At 34.4% G+C, this 20,088-nt stretch overlaps 1 protein-coding gene across 1 annotated transcript in view; it reads right to left on the bottom strand.

The window, feature by feature from the left end:
• Window positions 1-20,088, bottom strand: part of LOC105989802 — a 107,288-nt gene that overhangs the window by 81,600 nt on the left and 5,600 nt on the right. Inside the window, exons 3-4 of the mRNA XM_013022018.1 lie at window positions 15,256-15,447; window positions 4,689-4,876 (exon numbers count right to left, since the gene is read on the bottom strand). Coding sequence (XP_012877472.1) covers window positions 4,689-4,876; window positions 15,256-15,447 — 380 coding nt within the window. The remainder of the gene's footprint in view (window positions 1-4,688; window positions 4,877-15,255; window positions 15,448-20,088) is intronic.

The raw sequence follows: 20,088 nt of genomic DNA on the forward strand, positions 1-20,088 counted from the left end.
TCCTCTTCCTCCTCCTCCTCCTCCTCCTCCCTTCCCCTTTTCTCTTCTCTCCATTCCTTCTCATTTTGCCATACATGAAAACTGAGGCATTTGTAAGATCACTTGTCTTTTACTAAAATTTCTACATGATTTTATAAGGTAAATCAATACTTTTCTAATTAAATGTCCGATGAAGAATGGCAGAAATTACACAGGTAAATCCATCTACTCAAACATGATAAGAAATGAGTCAACTCCTTTAGCTAGTGAGCAAAAAATTCTGGCAAAACAAACAGATATTAATCTTCATTAAGGGTCATTTTCAGTCTGATTGCAGAAGTCATGCATTCACAAGCATTTATTTGGTACTTAATATGTCCCTAGTTGTTTTCTTAGATATAGGGACTATAGCAAAATCAGATAAAGAGGTCTTCTTCACCTGGAGTTGATGCAGTAGATATTAGCTGCAAATTTGGCAAATATTTGAAAGGAAGGATGAAATTTCTTTTTGTGAGTTCCTGAAGATATGTTTTTCTTAATAAAATATGTGAAGAAAATACATTACATTATTATTATTATTATTATGCTATTATTATTTGGGGAAAAAACCCACTATGTATGATGTATTCCAACTCTAAAATCTGAGTCCTCTTTCTATTCTTCTAGAAGAATTTTTCCAGTTTGTTAATACAAACTTTTTTGGTATGGCTGGTCTGCCACTTACTGGGTATCAGAATTTAAGGGGCAGACAGGGAAATTTAAGGACTTTGGAATTAATATTTCAGCCGTTTGTTATAGGCTGGCAGCTAATCACGACATAAAGAAAACCAGAAATCCCATTTCTGACTGCTGAAAAATAATTTCTAATATCTCTACTTGTCAAGACTTCTTGCTCCCTCTAGGTTTCTCTTGATATTATCTTCTGCTTTTGACAGATTGATTACCCAACAGATATTTGTTTATCAGAATATTTTTACTGTGTTGATTCAAATCAAATCATGTTTGCTGTTTTGTTTGTTTTTTATTGCTTGGGACTGCTAAGATAGCTTTTGTTTTCGAGGTTGTATTTCTTTGGTTTTGTTTTTTCAATCAGACAAATTGAATGTCAACAATGTTATGAAAGAATAAACAATTCAATAAAGTCTTTAACGGGTAGGCTCAACTGTAGAGCTCTCCTGGGGGAGAAACACAATCAAAATGTTTTGCAACATGTTTCCCTCCCATTCTGAACACAATTTTCTCAGATTTTAAGGATTTATAGTCCTGTTTCCCCTTGACACTCTCTAGTGGATAATCTATAAGTGCCACACAGCTGCTTAAAAACTAGAAATGAATACTTTTGTTGTTTCAGAGACCATAGGGTATAGTATCAAGTAATTTATCCCACGGATAACACTTTCTTAGAATCATATTGCTGGTTGTAAAAATTCAAATGAAGAGCAAATATTTCCATAAACATCATATAACTCATATACACCTTTGTAGTGATGGAGCCTTTACTTGACTGTTTCTCCAACTCAAGAGAATCCTTAGGAAATTAAGGATTGGAATTTTTCTTTATACAATACCAAATTTATCTTCACAAAATACATTCTAGCAGATAATAGTATCTGGTATTCAGTTAGTAAAATTTTTAGTTTAAAAAGGGTACATTTGCTTTAGCTCACTTTTCCTCCAAGTTTCTTTTTTTTCTTTTTTCTTTTTGGTTATTGTTCTTTATACCATAGTCAAGAATGCATGCATTGACTGTATATCATACTTGAAGTTTTTACAGCAATAAGAAAGGACATGGATCACAGTTTTGAACTTGGTTTCATACAATTAATAGTATCATGAAATTCATTTGTAAAATTATAACACTTTCACATCGATACCCATATACACAAATACATGAATATATGTATATCCACTGAGTATGTAAATATATTTATACACACAAAAGAGAACTATTTGAATTTTTCCAATGTAAATGACACCAAATTGAGTAAAATTCTTGTTTTTGAATGACTATTAACAATATTAGTCATTTCAATTTTATTTTTCATAGAAATTGTATGCTAGGTTTTGACTACAGTAATGTGACAAGAATTGTATTTTATTAATCTTTATGTTCTTAGATTTCCACAGGAAACATTTAATTCTTGTTGATTTGGCAAGTGTATTATATAAATTGTATATAATTTCTGTGTAATTATGTATGAATATATAGTTATACATTTGAGTATTTATTTATATGTTAGTTAACATTAAGCAAAGTTTTATAAAAATTAAGAAAAGTAATTGAGGAAGCCAAAATTAGTCAAGATGGGCAGAAATAGCCCTTTATATTTTTTTATTATTTATGATATTGTATGTCAGGGTGGAGATTAACAGCTAGTTATTTATTCAGTAGTACTTATTATCTTGTCCTCAATCATTTATTCAACAATTAAGTATTAGTTTCTTATGATGAAACAGGTACTGTTCTAAGTGTCTTGGATACATCAATGAACTAATAAAGCTCCTGACCCTAAAAATATCTTTCCATTCTAGATTCTTGTTCTATTTCATTATTCAAAACTTAAGTATAGAAAATGTATTTTTCGAGGCTACATCTATATGTTTATCATTAATCTTTTATTGCTGTTGTTTTCCTTCTTTTTGAAAAAAAATTTTAGCCTGAAATATGATATGAGATTTACTCTTGCAAAAACATTTTAAACTGTGCAACAGACTATTGTTATCTATAGGCTCAATGCATAGCAGTTCTATCAAGTTTATTTATCTTTTTTAACTCAAACTTTAAGGCTCACAAACTATGATAAATTTCAAAACCCCTAATCTCAATGTTTTAAGGATGAGAGTACAATGCTGTCCTTATTTATTGATGGATAATTAAACTTAATTTGAGTATATTATGATGTAAATAAATATTCTAAGTGTGGAAATATAAAACTCATGGTTTCTTATGCATAGAAACTACTTAGACTTACAATATTCCCTTATTAATTTCTTGAATTTCATAATATTTATAAGAAAGGAACTAAGAAAACTTCTATTTAACTCTGAATAAAACAACTGGTATATGTTACAATAATTGCATTTTTCTACATAATTTGAGATAAGTTGAAACTGAGCATATTCTGATGCTTGTACTTAATATGCTTAAACTCTAATATGTGTCTTGATAGAACTTGCCATACTTGCAATCTGCGCACTTCTGTCTAATCTTAGCAACTATCTTTCAATACTTTGAGCATGGATTTGTTGAATGAAATTGTTTATTTATCAAGATTATTTGTATCCATAAGTTAAAAACACACAAAAGCTCTATTTCTTAAATTATATAACAAAGACTTAAACCAAGTATTTTGTGTGTTTGTTGGTGTTAGGGCTTGAACTCAGGGCCTTGGATTCTTGCTTAGCTATTTTGTTCAAGGCTAGTTCTCTACCATTAAGCCACACCTCCAGTCCCAACTTTTTGCTGGTTAAATTGAGGTCATTAAGCCACACCTCCAGTCCCAGCTTTTTGCTGGTTAAATTGAGGTCAGAGTCTCTTGGATTTGACTGCTTGGACTGGCTTGAACTTTGATTCTCAGATGTCAACCACCTGAGTAGCTAAGATTTTGAGTTTGAATCCAGTTGAGCTTGGCACCTGGTTTGAGACTAATATAAATCTTTCACATGCTAGAATTGTTATTCTTATAATTTTAAGTCATAAGCAATTAATTTTTAGCTTACTAACACTGCTCTCATAGAAATATCATGGAACATTAACCTTAAAATACTAGTGAAGTTTTCAAATCTTATAATTACTTTACTAAGTAAAGGTATATTAGTATGTGCTTGTATTTTTATAAATAAAAAGCTGGCTATCGAGGCTGGGAAGGTAGCTCAGTGGTAGAGTGCTTGCCTTGCATGCATGAGGCCCTGGGTTCGATTCCTCAGCACCACATAAGCAGAAAAAGCCAGAAATAGCACTGTGGTTCAAGTGGTAGAGCATAGCCTTGAGCTGAAGAGCTGAGGGATAGTGCCCAGGCCCAGAGTTCAGGCCCCATGACCAAAAAAAAAAAAAAAGCTGGCTATAAAATAACATGTACTGAACTCTATATAAATACATATCAGAAGCATATAAAATTACATACTGCAAAATCAATATAATGTTACATATATCAAAATCAATATACATATCATATACATATTTTATATATTAAAAATAAGATTAGAAGTATGCATAATAAAAAGATAATGCAGAAACAATAAAATAGTTATCTAGAGCAGTCAGGATAATATGACATATTTGTTTTTTTCCTCATAAGGTATATTCTTTTAAATTAGTATTTTTTTTTACTGGTAGGATGACAACTCCTCTTCATTCTGTTTACATCAATCTTTTTTCTAATTTTGGAATTATTATCCTGTTGGAGTACCTTTTAAGAGTTTTCATTTTAATGGTTTCAGATATCTTCATGATATTAAGAAACATATTCTATGGGGCTGGGGGGATGGATCAAGTGGTAGAGCACCTGCCTTGAAAGCATAAGGCCTGTGACTTCAAATTTCAGTATTGCAAACAAAAGAAATATACTATGTGTGTGTTTACATACATACATATATAAATCTGTGCTTGTGTGAGTGTAATGTTGCATACATAAAATTCAGTTCCCCAAACTCTCCACCTAGTACTAACTAGAGGTAAACAGTTTCAGAGACTTGTATATCTATTTTACAGTAACTGTAGCATCCTTACCCGCTGTTGGTCGTGGTTTTTTACTCAGACATCTAGGACTATCTTCAGGATTCCCATCATCCCCTCGGAAAACCCATGCTGCGGAATGAAAATTCTCTGTGTAGAATCCTTTGTCTTGAATATCAACCCGACAGCCAAAATCCATAGAACGACCATCATCTGACGTGACTGAGAAGCAGAAAAAGTGACAGTATAAATTATGCACTAGTTGGAAAGAAGATTCAGCACATTGCTGAGCAAAGTGAGAGAACAGCCAATAAGATGGTGTTAATGAAGAGTGTAAGCCTCACGACAAGCATCTAAATTTGTGGGCTTTTCTCTTGGGAAGAATATAAGTAAATCTAAGCCAGTACTTATATAAGCCTAAGGCATGGGAGTTTGTGCACCATGAAGAGGCTGCATGATAAATCCTTCAGTAGAGGAATCATATGGAAAGATACATTTTTTTTTACAAAAGGTCTGTGTATTAGTATTTAGGAGTAAATAGGAAACAATATGAATCTAAGAATTAGCTGTTACATTTTTTTAAACATCAAGCATAAGAAAAAGGATTAAGTTTAAATGGAGAAAACAAAATGGGAAATCCATCCCTATCTTTGGGCTAAAGGTACTGAAAAAGCATTTCCTAGAAAGCTCACTGTGTTCTTACACAAAAATAGATAAATAATGAAGTAGACAAAGAAAAGTAGATAAATAATAAGGAGTCATGTATATTTTGATTCAACTGATCTTTTTGTTTTGTTGGTGTATTGCTGTTTGTTTGGTTGTTTTGTTTTGTTTTAACATAGCAATTTGGGTTTTCTATGCCAAAATGTCTTTGACAGTGTGGAAACCTGGATCAGCTGGAGAAGTAAGACTGTTACTTTTGTGGCTTGTAAAACTAAACAATGTCATGTTCTAAGACTTTCAGTTTTTTAAGAGAAAAGAAGCAACAGCACAATATAAAGAAAAGATAGAGACATTTGTGTGAATTTCTTTCTCCTTTTCTTTTTTTTTTTCTTTTTTGTCAATTATGGGGATGTCCTTGAGCTATTTTGCTCAAGTCTGGCACTCTACCACTTTGAGCGACAGCTCAAAGTGTTGAATTGGTGATAAGAGTCTCATGGACTTTCCTGCCCAGGCTGGCTTCTAATCATGATCCTCAAATCTCAGCCTCCTGAGTAGCTAGGATTACAGGCAGGCATGAGCCAACATTGCCCAACATTACATGAATTTCTTAAATGCCATGGAAAGCACAGGACTTGATAACTACAATATTTCTTTATATACAACAGAATATTTTATTTGATTCATTTTGGGGGGGGGCATCTGTCATGGGGCTTTCACTCTGGGCCTAAGCATTCTCTCTGAGCTCTTCAGCTCATGTCTAGAGCGTTACCACTTGAGACTTGAGCCACAGCACCACTTCCCAGAATATTTCTTATTTTCTTCTCTTTTTTCATTTCTCCTCACATACTTACAATATATGAAAGTTGCTACTGTGCCTTCCTCAGAAAAATTCTATGGAAAATACTTTACTTTTGCCCTTGGGCCTATCCTGCAGTGCCCCGTGGGACTTCTGCTTCCCTAGGGAAGCATTCATCTGCTCTCACTGAGTTTTCTTTGGAGAATCATTACTAATGGCTCCTGTTCTTGCCCTAATAGTTTCATTTTGTTTTCTTAATAGCGAACTAACAAGAGTAAATGTTAGTTGTTTTCCTGACACATAAATTGGATAACGGATTCCAAATTATATGTAAGTTTGACTTGTATAGTAGTTTTCAGGTGTGATATTTTGACAAAGTATGCAAGAATATAGTATCTTGCAGTCAAGAAGATATACAAATGTCATTATTTTTCAATTCTCAAATATCTTTAATGCCCAACCTTACATTTTTAAATTTTATGATTCAAATGAAATCATCCTACTCATTCTGTGGCTTAAGCTGCTTCAAGTACATTTATTCATTCATTGAATTAAATTGATTTGAAACAAATATTCTCTCATGAACAGGTGTAATCTTGTGTACAATGGAGAAAGGAAAATAAGTTAGACAGGGCTCATGATGAAGTAAAAGTTTAGAGAAAGGACAGAGTGAGTCTGGATGCCGGGAGGGGTAAAGCTAAAGAAAGAATATCATTAGCCTGACCAAGGAGGGATCCAACTTTCTCTGAGAAGATGGGGTATGAGAGAGGGAGGTAAGCATGGCACAGACATATGACCTGTGGAGGGAGAAATCAGGTGCAGGACAAGCAACTTTGTCCAGAAAATCTGAAATTAAGAAGGCAAAACCTGATACTTTTTGAATGACAGCATTTGATACTGAATTGGTAGTTTCAATCAAAATACAGGTGCACTGAAAATACTGTATAAAATCATAACACATACATGAAAAAATACTTTTATGTTTAGATTTAGATCTTGTCCAAATATATTATGTATTATGTATATGCAAATACTCCAAAATAAAAGTACAAATAAATACAATGTATATACAAATTCTCCAAAATAGAATAAAAAAAGAAACCCAGATATCACAAACACTGTTGGTCTCAAGCATTTCAATTAAGAAATATTTAACTGGAGCTACATACATAGCTCAAATGGTGGAATTCCAGTCATTAGAAAAAAAATAAAATGAGCTCAAGGTCCTAAATTCAGGCCCCATTTCAGCACACACACAAAAATATTAAACTGTGTTTTTTAAAAGAGGAAGATAACATGGAAATGTTAAAGAATTATAAAGTTGGAATGTAAATGATATGAGAATTTTGTGGGGTGTATTGCTCATTGGAATTAAAATTATGAAAAGTTTAGAAGAGAATGCTTCAAATTAGGATGTCTTCTTTTACAAAATATGTTGAAAAATTCTTTAAGAATTTAAAGACTTTGTATTCTGGGTAAGTCTGCTTATGTATGATATCTGATTTTAAATGGAAGGAAAAGTAAACCAAGAATTTGTAATAATGTATTCATTCATTGTTCTGAGCCTTGTAGCTTAATGAAATCTTTTTGCTACAGTACTATTTGCTAAAGTTACAGCAGTGATAATTTCCAAGTATTTAAGTAACTGCCTGTTGGATTTATTTTCTATATGCTTTGCTTTAAAATTCAGTTATATTTTAATATTTATGAGTATAATTTACATAAATTACTTGACCTATTGGCTTATCTTTACTAATTTTTTCTCTCAGCAATAGATACCATGTTAGATCTGCAATTATCTCCCTATCATGGAAAGATCAGAGGGTGGGTTGTTAAATTACAATGAGCATTGTTTTCCTTGGCATACATGAAGCTGGGCATTTATTTACCAAGATGTGGATGAGTACTTCTCTATACATTTGGTTACCGAGATGGAGTTAATCAGCATACTCTTATATAAAGTGAGACATAAAATTTGTGTTAAAATCCATGGATACAACAAGCCACACATCAGCGTAAAACTGTAGTTTCTAGATTTCTCAACATCTGTCCCTGTGGAATCTTGATAGAATCTTAAGCCAAAGAGAAAGAAGGCCCAAATTTATCTGTCACAAATTTTTTTTCAATAAAATTAGATTTGCTAAGAATTGACAAATAAAAGAACCAGACACTTGTGGCTCAAGCCTAGTTACTTAGGAGGCTGAGATCTGAGCATAGCAGTTCGAACCTAGCCCAGACAGAGTAGTACATGAGACTCTTATCCCCAATGAACTACTCAGAAACACAAAATAGAATAAAAAAAGAAACCCAAATATTTTGTGGCTCAAGTGGTAAAATGCTAGCTTTGAGCAAAAAGAGGCTCAGAGACAGCAACCAGGATCATAGTTCGAGTCACAGGACCAACAAAAAAAAAGAAAAAGAAAAAGACAAATGCGATTGCTTCAAATTAAAAAATTATAAGGCTTTTTGCAAAGTAAAGAAAATAGCCTAAATTATTAAAAAAAAAAAAAGAAAATAGCCCAGAAAACTGGTGAAGCCAAAAATATGGGAGAAAAGTCTTTCCCAGCTATTCATCTGGCAAAGGTTTAATATCCAGAATATATAAAGAACTAAAAAAAAAACCCTAGACAGTAGAAAATATAGAATTCAGCCAGCATGTGGGCAATGAATTGGACAGATAGTCCTTACAAAAATTACAAATGGCCAATAAATGCATGCAAGAATGATCAACATCTCTAGCTATCAAGGAAATGCAAATCAAAATAATGTTGTGATTGCATGTTACCCAGTCAGAATGCAGACTTGCCAACAAGAAAACAATCAGCAACAAATATGGGGTGGGTGAGGATCTGGAGTGTGGGAAAAGGTACCTTTACATATTTTGTTAGAAATATTAATTAGTCCAGCCACTATGGTAATCAACATGTAAGTTCCTCGAAAAGCTAAAAATAGAACTACCATCTGATCCAGCTATACCACTTGTGGGCATATAAACAAAGGAATGCATACAATATAGATGTAGGAAAATCCACATTCATTGTACATTCACAATAGGCAAGTTATAGAATCAGCCTGTCATCAACAAATTAATGGATAAAGGTATTGGAGGTGTTGCTCAGTTGGTAAAGGACTAGGTAATGAGCAAAAATATCAGGTACAGAGTTTGAGTCCCAGTCTGGGACCAAGAAAAAAAAAGATAAACAAAATGTCACACACACACACACACAATGGAGTTTCATTCTATCCAAAAGAAAAAAAAATCAATTATGCCATTTGCATGAGATCCTCATGTTAAACAAAACCAGCTACTCAGAAAAACAAATACGATATTTTTTTCTCATGTGACAGCTAAATTTACAAAAAGGAGACTTAAGAGTTGAAAAGGAACAATTTGAATATAGTAAGAAGACCTTTGTGATGAGAGAGGTAATTAGGAGATGATTTAGAAAGTGGTATGGAATGCAACGAGACCCTTGTTTAGACTTTACTAGAAAGAGACCCATGCTTTGAATTGTTTTGCAGATTCAGTGAATTGTAGTGCTTAGAAGCTTGAACAACAGTTTGGTTGTCTGAGTTTGAAACATAGCCCACCGCTAATTATAGTTTAGTGACCTTGAACACTTGACCTTATCTTTTGCATGACTCATAAACTTTATTTAGTAAAGTGAGAGTGAAAACACAGTACTTAGCCTGTATTGCTACTGGGAAAATTGACAATACATCCTGGATAATAGTAGTACCTGGTATAAAACAAACAAACCACCAAAAACATTAGTTCTTGTTATTAGGAGTTAGAATTCTTTTGTTTTGCTCCACTCCCCCCCCCTCAATCTCACTATTTCTCCTCTGTCTCTTTTCTCTTGTCACTCTTTCTCTTACATGGCAACTAATACTTGGGAAATACACTTCCATAATAATTTTAATAGCTGAATGAAGAGATATGCTATCAAGTATCCACACGATTAGACCCACATTCCTGTCACATGTGTTTGTGATACAGAAGCCATTTGAAATTATACAACTCGGAGGTCCATTTTGCAGGCTCTTCCTCCTTCCATTTATAGCCTTCAAGTTATTTACCTGTGTGCTTTAGTCAGCATTCCTCACAGCCTGGATGGATTGATCGGCTGTGTCCACACTCATAAACATGTCAGTCCTAATGTCTTTTCCAGCTATTATGTAGGAAGTCAGAGATGAGTGAGATTAACAGAGTGAAAAACACCAGCTATAATGATGTTCAATAAAGCTGTCAGTTTTTAAGTCAGGGATTAGTAGCATATCCTGGCTCTATAAATGAGTTAAAATTTAAACCACACATTAAACAATACTAGCCCCAGCAGCTCTTGGTGAATTGCCGTCTCTACCAAAAAGTTTCCAAAGAAATATAACATACCTTGGATAAACTGAAAATTAGACATGGCAGACAGTTCAATTCTCTAGTGTGTAATGTGAAAAAAATGGCATGTTTTCATTCAAAACAAAATCCAGTCAAAAGAAAACACAATCATTATTTAATTAAATCACTTATATTATTGTACCAAAAGATTTGAATTTCTATAAATTATACAGTGGATTCCTGTGTTATTTCAAATGGACTAATGGTAAATGTTTTAAGTGACTCTCCAAAAAGAAAACAAGAAACTTTTTTGCAGTGTTAGCCAGATTCTGTCATATTAAAACTCTCACTCCAGCTAATTTCAAGCTATCAACCTGTTGTTGCTGGACTGTAGTGAGAGAAAAATGTGCAAGTTGGTTTTTGTGAGCCACGGAGCTGGCTAGCACAGCTATGATTGTTTTTCAAGAAATGCAGACCAGACATGATGTCTAAGACTACTGGTAGTTAGGGATTTTTCCATAAAACAACAGACAAAATAGACTTTTACTCAGAGTCTAGATAGCTGAAGGACACAGTGAAGCAGAAAGTACTGGTCTCAATCTTTATGACAGTCATCTGTAATCAAATTAAACAGTTTCTATTTAACCTGATTTCTTATTTTGTTAAATGTAAGAATATCTGGTGTGCTTTTCCAAAGAGGGATGATTACAGATTAGAAATAAGTAATATATATGTGTATATACATATAAAGTTAGAAAAGATTTTTGAATATTTTTTGCCATAAACATAATAAAGAAGTCCATGTCTCTACCATGATTTATATAGCACGTTGCATATTCACATATACATGATGCCTTACAAAGATGTTTTTATGTTTCCTTTAAAATAAATTCAATAGATGTTTCCAGGCATTAGTGGGAAGCTGTTGCTATATGTAGTCAATTTTTATTCCTACATGTAAAGTTTTATTTCTGTTTTTTATATCTATAATCCAAGTATTCACCCATCAGTTTCTTTATTCTTAGTTTTAAAGATAAGTACGATTGTAGTTTTGACAGCTGACTGCCTTTGTAATTCTCCTTTATACAAGCTCAGAGGTGTGAAGTGCAGTTGTGTTTCTCTGTGATATGAAACAGAATTTCAAGGTTCAAGAAAAAATAAGTCAGACAGAAGGAAACAAAAACTTATGAATAAGAGAGTTGGAAGGAAAACAATGCTATAAAGGTACTCCTTAGATGACTGCAAGACACAAAGACACCTCTGAAGCACAGTAATATAGAAAAGAAATTTCAAGTTGTTTGCCTGGGGATATATAGTATAAACCCTCCAGGATCTCTCTTTCCCTGTTTTCAGGAAATTCCATATTTCTTACTAATGCCTTTGTATGAGTATATTTTTGAGGGACCTGGAAACTTAGAACCAGTGAGCCTGATACTTAATTTACATACATAGCACAAAGTTTATAACTTTACATGGAAAGAAAACCAAAATATATAACGACCGAAAGTCTGTCAAATACTAGGCCAGGAAAATATGAGTGTTAGTGTAAGATATATGGGAAATCCAGTTTGAGGTCCATGTCTGAATAAAATTTCAGGTATTTACTTAGAGATTATTGAGAAGAAAGCATTTGTACAGTTTGGAAACTGAAGACCAAAATCTACTATCATTCATCCTCCCGTGCTGATGAAAATAACTTTATTCCACAGATATAGCAGAGTTTTACTATTCCAGGGGATTTTTCCCCCCCTTAGGCTTAGATCAGTTGTACAAGGAGGTAGGATTTTATGATTATATTTCCCCAAGCTTACATTGTATTCCAATCAATTTTACTCTGCTATCACACTCCCAGGAGATTCTTGACCAAGCAAATGTTTTATTGTTTATTTTATAAACTTCAAAAACAGTACATGATTTTTGGTAGTGCTTGGGTTTGTGCTTGTTAAGCAGGTGTTTTACCAGTCTACCAGCCTGTTTTGGTGGTGGTTATACCTCACAGCCTCACAGCTTTTACCTCGAGCAGGTCTTGGCTCGACATGCTCCTATCTATACCTCTTGCATAGCTGGGATAATAAGAGTGCATCACTATGCTCTCTTGTTTATTGAGAAGAGAACAGCTAGCTTTCTGACTGTGCTGGCCTACAACTGTGATCCTCACTATCTAGGATTATAGTTACGAACCACCATGTCTGGACAAACCATCAATTATTTGAGAGAAAATATGAACAGGCACCTTTAGTTTTCTTGCAGCCCTCACAATCCTTACTTTGCCATTCTATCAATCCGAACTTGTTAAATAATCATTCTAACCCATTTCTAACTGATATCTCCCATTGAAGAGCCTGGCTTGAGACAAATGTTTAAGAATTTAACATTGCTGTTTTCCCCCTGAGGCCTAAAGGGTGAAACAATAGAATTCTTTGACTGGAAGTCTAAAAGAAATAGATTGACTAGCAAGGTATTTTGAAGGTGTATGACAATAAAAGGGTAATAAAAAGTCCCTACACAATAGGATATGTGAAAATAACAAGTTAGGATTTGAGACCATTGGTCCTTACTGCCTAATAAAAGAAGGAACTGCAAGACTAGAGCACTGATTAAGGAACAAGAATAAAAATTATCTGGAAAAATATACTATTTAAAGTTGCTTTTTTATTTTTCACATGAATGTGAAAAATGTTGTACTGGTGATAGTACAGTACATTGTTTGTTTAAGTTATGTAGAACCTTTTCCAAATTCTTTTACAGTTGTTTTCAAGTTCTAGTCATTATGGGTAAACTATACTACTACCTTTCATGAATTGTATTTCTTATCAGCCTGGATGTAGGACATTACCTTGGGCACTCACTATTAACTTTTTCCTAAACACATTCTTTTCATCATAATGCCATCTCTCTTTCTCTTTTTCTTTTCTTTCTCTTTCTCCTTTCTCTTTTTTCTTTCTTTCTTTCTTTCCTTTTTCTTTCTTTTTCTCTTTTTGCTCTCTCCCTCCATCTCTCTGTTCTGGCCTCCCTCCTTCCCTCCCTCCCTTCTTCCTTCCTTCCTTCCTTCCTTCCTTCATTCCTTCCTTCTTTCCTTACTTCCTTCCTTTTTTCTGTCTTCCCTTCTTGATGGTGTAGGAATTTAAATTCAAGGTCTTCATTTATGATGCTGGTACTCTACCATTTGAGCCATTCTATCAGATCAGGCATTTTTTTCTAGTTAAATTGAAGGTAAGAGGCTTTTGAGTTTGTATGCTCAGGCTGTCTCTGGAAGGCAGTACTCAGATCTCAGCATCATGAGTAGTTAGGATTATAAACTTGAATCACCAGTGCAGTGCCAATTGCTATGGATATTTTAAACTTTGCTTGTTTGTGGTTGTTAATATTGTGTAGATAGCCAAAGCCTATTACTGGGGTAAATAACTTTTAACTTCAATTGCTAGTATCTGGTCCAGATTAGTGGCTGGTATGTACTAAACATTCCTCTCTTTTTGAAATACTAAGATTTGAACTAAGGGTCTATGCTTGTTGACTAATGCTCCCAGTTCATTTTACTATTGTTCATTTTCAAATAAAGTTTAGCTTGTTGTCTTGGTCAGCTCAGACAACAATCCTTCTATTTATGACTACAATATAGCTAGGATGACAGGTAAATAACACTGCACCAATATTTTTATTGGTGAAGATGGGGAGTCACTAATTTTTTTCATCAGCTGGCCTCAAATCTTCTGGTCTCCCAACTTTCCAAGTACCAATGATTACTGGTTGGAACCATTGCTACCATTTCCCTCTATAATTTTTTTTTGAGGGGGTCCAGTCGTGGGGACTGAACTCTGGGCCTGGGCGCTGTCCCTCAGCTCTTCAGCTCAAGGCTAGCGCTCTACCACCTGAGCCACAGCGCCACTTCCGGCTTTTTTCTTTTTGCTTATGTGGTGCTGAGGAATCGAACCCAGGGCCTCATGCATGCAAGGCAAGCGCTCTACCACTGAGCCACCTTCCCAGCCCCCCTCTATAATTTTTAATTCATATTTTTAGTTCAGTTGAATATCCTCAATGATAACCTATATATCTTCCATTTTCAGTTGATTGTGGATTGTGGGACTATGGTGTAATGCTAGTTTAATAAGACTCTTGTAGCAAGAAAAATGCTATCTTATTAAAACATATATACATAGATAGATAGATAAATAGATTTACAGGAATGTTAAAATAAAAAGAAAAATCATTACTTCTAATCAAATATGTTCATGGTTTCCTTTTACATATATATTTCTGTAAAACAACACTAATCCTATGATGATGAATATACATTTAATTTAGTAGATAAGCCTTAGAGCTAGCTATTTTAGTATCTGAAGCAAAGAGGAAACTTATCAAGATACTTTTAATGAAGAATATAATTTACCAAGTAGGATTTCCTGTAATGGATAAAAATACCTTTCATAATGAAACCTTGTACCATCACATGTATATATCACATGTGTATATCTGAAAATCAAGGGAGGGAACTTGGTTAAGATTTAGTAAAGTGCTCCTTTTTTTTTTTTTTTGGTCGATCGTGGGGCTCGAACTCTGGGCCTGGGCGCTGTCCCTCAGCTCTTCAGCTCAAGGGGAGCGCTCTACCACTTGAGCTACAGCGCCACTTCCGGTTTTTTGGTGGTTTATTGGAGATAGGAGTCTCACAGTCTTTCCTGCCAGGGCTGGCTTTGAACCGCGATCCTCAGATCTCAGCCTCCTGAGTATCTAGGATTACAGGCGTGAGCCACCAGCACCGGGCTAAGTGCTGCCTTTTCTGTGGCTTAAGAAAGATAGTAGTCTACTCACTGGATCCTTCAGTAATGTTGCTGGCAAAGGAACTGCCCCCTGTTGAACTGCATCTCTTGCCATCCTTGAATTGTTGCCTCCTCCTGGCCCACTGGTCTATTGCTTCTTCCTGGGAACCATCACTTCCTCTTCCACTTTTGAGAGTGAATTCCTGTGATAACTTTCGGAGGCTACTGATTTCCAAGTTCTGATCTAGATTGGAATACATTACATAGAAATATGAGACAACATTTCAAGTTAGAATGTGAAATACTCAGTCTTTGAAACAGAGACATAGATTAGAATGAAGACAAATTCATTTAGCTCCTTCATGGATCACTTGCTAATCAGAGAGAGAGGAAGAGAGGGAGAGAAAGAGAGAGAGAAAACATATGCTCAGAGATACAGAGAAACTTAGAGAGACAGAGAGACACGGAGTAAGACAAAAGGAAAACTAACTAGCAGATGGACAGGTAGACATTCATAATAGAAACAGAGAAATGAAAAATGCTTTAAGTAGATTCAATTAACCATGCATTCTTTGTATACCAGCAGTATGCCTTATACTATATGCATTTCTGTGGAGAGGCAAAGTCAAAGTAAATTATATATATTATATATATATATATATATATATGTACCTTCTAAATTGTCTTTAAGAAGATATGATTCCTAGATTAGTTCAGTTAAAACCCAGGAAAATAAGTACATTTGAACTCTACTATCTGTGGCTTGAACTGTGTTAATCATAAACAGACAATTTTATAAGGCTTTAATTGTTCAAAATGATGAAAATATTGCAAAAATGCATAGACTTTAAATAACATGTAATATTTTATATAGTTTATACTATTGACTTCTGTTTTCACAAAGTGTTGACTCTGAAGAATTAGAAGAAAATTATAAATATATGATGACAACCAGACCCCAAAATACTTGAAAAAGTAAGATAAAATAATACTGAAATGAGAATACATAATATATAGAATTAAGATTTTAGTGTTTGATACTATACAAAATGAAGCATAGATTTTATTACAGGTCAACGGTTCACCATTGATTTTATTTTACTCCTAGAAGCAAATGGGATTTTACAATTCGGTTTTATAAAAGTCTAACTTATTAATATCAAAAATATTCACAGAATTATATAAGTAATAAACAGAACCATCTTGAAAAATAGTATTTTGTATTATTCATAATTATTAATGAGCCATTTGTATAATAGGTAAAATTTTCTAGGCTAATTGATGGGGAGAGAGAAGAATCATTACCCAATTCCTGTAATTTTCCTTACCTCTGTTGTTGACTCTTACTCTTACTTTGGAAATAAAAGATGTTAGCAAAACAATATATATCTTATTATATCTAGTGTTCACTATTGTTTTATTTTGATGGGGATGGAGATTGAACTCAGAGTCAATAATGCTAGAAAAATGTTCCACCACTTGAGCAACAATCTTAGCCTTTTTGTTTGTATATGTTATTAAATGCAAATATTTCACCAAATGTTATGGTTTGAATGAATGTGTCCCTCCTTTAATTTTAAAACATACAATCCAGTGTGACCGTTAGAAAGCATGGTGACTCAGCCTAGTGATTCTTGCTCTCATCAATGAGATGATGCCCTTTAACAATGTTGGAAGGGACTAGCAAGTCCCTATTATCTTTCTGCCTTATGCCATGGTAGGACATCAATAAGGTGAAATCCTGGCAGCAGGAAGACACTAGACAACAAATGTTGGCACCTTGATCCTGATTTTATCCTATTGTAGATTTGTAAGAAATGCATTTGTACTTTTTCAAGATTACCCTGTCACTTATATATAACAGCATGACTGGACTGATCAAGAATGGTGTCAAAGTGGAAAGCTACCATCCTGAAAGCCAGCGCAGGGTCCAGAATGTGAGGGGATGCAGGAACAGAAGAGCTGAGAGGTTTCCCACTAGATGAAAGCACAGGCATTGCAGCTGGGCCTGGGACACTGGGTTTGTGTATGCATGAAGAAATTACAATGAGTAATGTCAAAGTTCCTGAAAATCAACACTAGGGTAGGGTCATGGGGAAGGGAGTCAGATGAATAAAGAGAAGGGAAGAAGGGAAGGGCAGTTAGGAGGGATGGCCAAGAATGTATTCATATACTGCTTTACAAAACGGCAATCCCTTCATACAACTATATAAAGATAATAAAACTGGCATTGTGTTCAAGTTCTAGATTCATAAAAAGTCCATGGGTTTGAAGTTATCTCAAGAGCTGCCATTTTCTGAAAGATATCATTTTCTGTTATTTCTTTTCTTTTTTTATTCTTAGTGTTTGCATACAGATCTTAAGACCTGAAACATTTTTCAGATTTATAATCTTCTCTACCTTTCTCCTAGGCATGGGTTTTTGGAATTTGTCATTCTTTTTTTCCCTTGAAGTATATGGAAATAAATTATCTACCTCATGTAAATTTTGTGTCATATAATATAGAAATATTTAAATGTGAATATGTTTATGCCCCATAAAATATCACTTATTTCTTTTCATTGTCTGTTGTTTTCTCAGGGTGGCTTGGGTTTGGTTTCCTCATTAATTTTTTTTTGTGTGTGTGGTACAGAATTTCTGGTTGTTTGGTATAGATCTTGTACACATATGTACAAGTCCTTGAATAAAAACCTCTTTAATGAAGAGTATATCATAACCTGAAATAGAAAGAACTCAATATTTAATTCTTAAGGATTCAGATTTTCTTTATTCCACACTGGCTTTGTCATCTCCTGCTCCATTGCTCAACTTATCCTCTTTATTTTTTTTAATTTGTTCATATGACACACATTTTACTCTGAAAAATGATTTCCAAATTTTATAATCAAGAGATCCATAGATATGTATTTTTTTGGCTATCTTGGAAACTCAGAAAGCCTTCCAATACTGAACTACATTCTCATTTTCTCAGGATGATATCTAGGTGACCAACATACCACCCTCCCTTCCATGCTGCCTGTTTTGCTCACTTACATGTCTGTTTGTCTCCTTTAAACAGTCCAAGTTGTGCCATCAGCTACAGTTAATTCCCAAATGGACACTCATATTAGAAGTTACTACATCAATGTCACAGTCTGTATACATGCCACAGCTTTTTATTTGTTTGTTTGTTTCATCATACTAGGATGGAACCTAAGGTCTTGTATAAAGGATCTATCACTGAGCCACACTCCCAGTCCTACCTGAGGTAATACAGACTAATTTCTGCCTGTATGGTTTCTGGTAGAATAGCTTAAAGGTATTCAAGTTCTTCAAGCATTTGTACCCTGAAAAATTCATGAAGTCCTTCACTGGGGTGTCAACAGTATGCAAAAAAATAGTGTTAAAGTATAAAAATACAACCTTAGGATAAGCAAGCTACACACCTGTTTGTTGTTTATGCAGCTGAATCATTTTCTGAATATATTTTAATTGCTGAACTCTTTTACTGTTGATTTTTTGTATATGTTGGCATGAAAGAGAACTGTGATGTGACTGCACTGCATTCATTCAGTAAGTATTTAATGCGTACCTCTAGTATAGGACAGGCATTGTCTAATGCTGTGGATATAATAATAATTGAAGCAGAAAATATACAGACCCTCATGATGTTTACATTTGAATGAAAAAAAGACAGAATACAAACATACTAAGCAATAGAATATACAGCATTTTAGAAGAGGAAAGTGCTCTATTCAAAAGCAAAACATAAAAAAGGGATAAAGTTCACTTGGGCTAGGACAATGGCAGAAGGACTCACTGAAAACTGGGGTATGCCACTATAAATCCTAAAGCAGACATGGAGAAAAGACTGAACCTCTCTGGACATAAGAGGAAAGACTTGTTAAGGTCATGAGTAAGCTCATGCAGAGCACTTGAAGTGAGATTTTTTTTTCTAGAAAGGTTCTACGGGTCCAAGTAGGGCAAGGTGACTAGAAGATATTAGGGGGAAGAAGAAGAAAGAATCAAGGGGAAAGAGCTGTAGGGAAACATTTTTGATACAGCCGAGCGCTGGTTGCTCACACCTGTAATCCTAGTAACTCAGGAAGCTGAGATCTGAGGAGCACGGCTCAAAGCTTGCTCAGGCAGGGAAAGTCTGTGAGACTCTTACCTGAAGAAAACCACTAGAAAACTGGAAGTGGCACTGTGGCTCAAGCAGTAGATCACTAGCCTCGAGCTAAAGAGCTCAGGGATAGCGCCCACGGCCAGAGTTCAAGCCCCACAACCGATTAAAAAAATGATGAAGCATAATACAAGGAACCAGTTGCTAGAAGTGTTTACCAAATGAGATAATTTCAGCTTACTGAGCTGTGACCTCAGGTTTGGTTGGACTCTGATTTGCATTATTAATTGATGTAGAGAGAAATGAATCTTTCTGAGAGAGACAGGATAGGAAGGCACATATCCCTGAAAGAATGAGAACAAATCTGAGAGAGGTATTCATCAGGGTAAGTAAATATCTGCTATAAAAGATACTATTGTTCTTATTGTAGGCTCCCTTACTTTTCTAAATAACTGCAGTTAGGCAAATGTTGAGAATGATGTTGCTGCTCCTTGTATCAAAGGTATGTAGGGAGTGGAAAGCATTTGGCATGATGGCTGGTCTTTAGAGTGCTTATATGGAGGTGATTGGTTATTTTTGAACTATTTAGCTGACATTTTTATAAAAGAAATTTTTACCTTTTATGCCAACATTTATGTAACAGATTATTTTTAAATTTTTTTCCACTCTTACATTTTAAAAGAAATGTTTTGTACAATCTTTGCTCTAACTTACATTTTTTTCATTAAAATTTTAGAGAGAGAATAAGAACAAAGAAGATAGCGTCTGCAATAAGTTTCATCA

The sequence above is a fragment of the Dipodomys ordii genome, unplaced genomic scaffold (assembly GCF_000151885.1).
Source record: "Dipodomys ordii isolate 6190 unplaced genomic scaffold, Dord_2.0 Scaffold59, whole genome shotgun sequence".
In the NCBI taxonomy this organism is placed as follows: Eukaryota; Metazoa; Chordata; class Mammalia; order Rodentia; family Heteromyidae; genus Dipodomys; species Dipodomys ordii.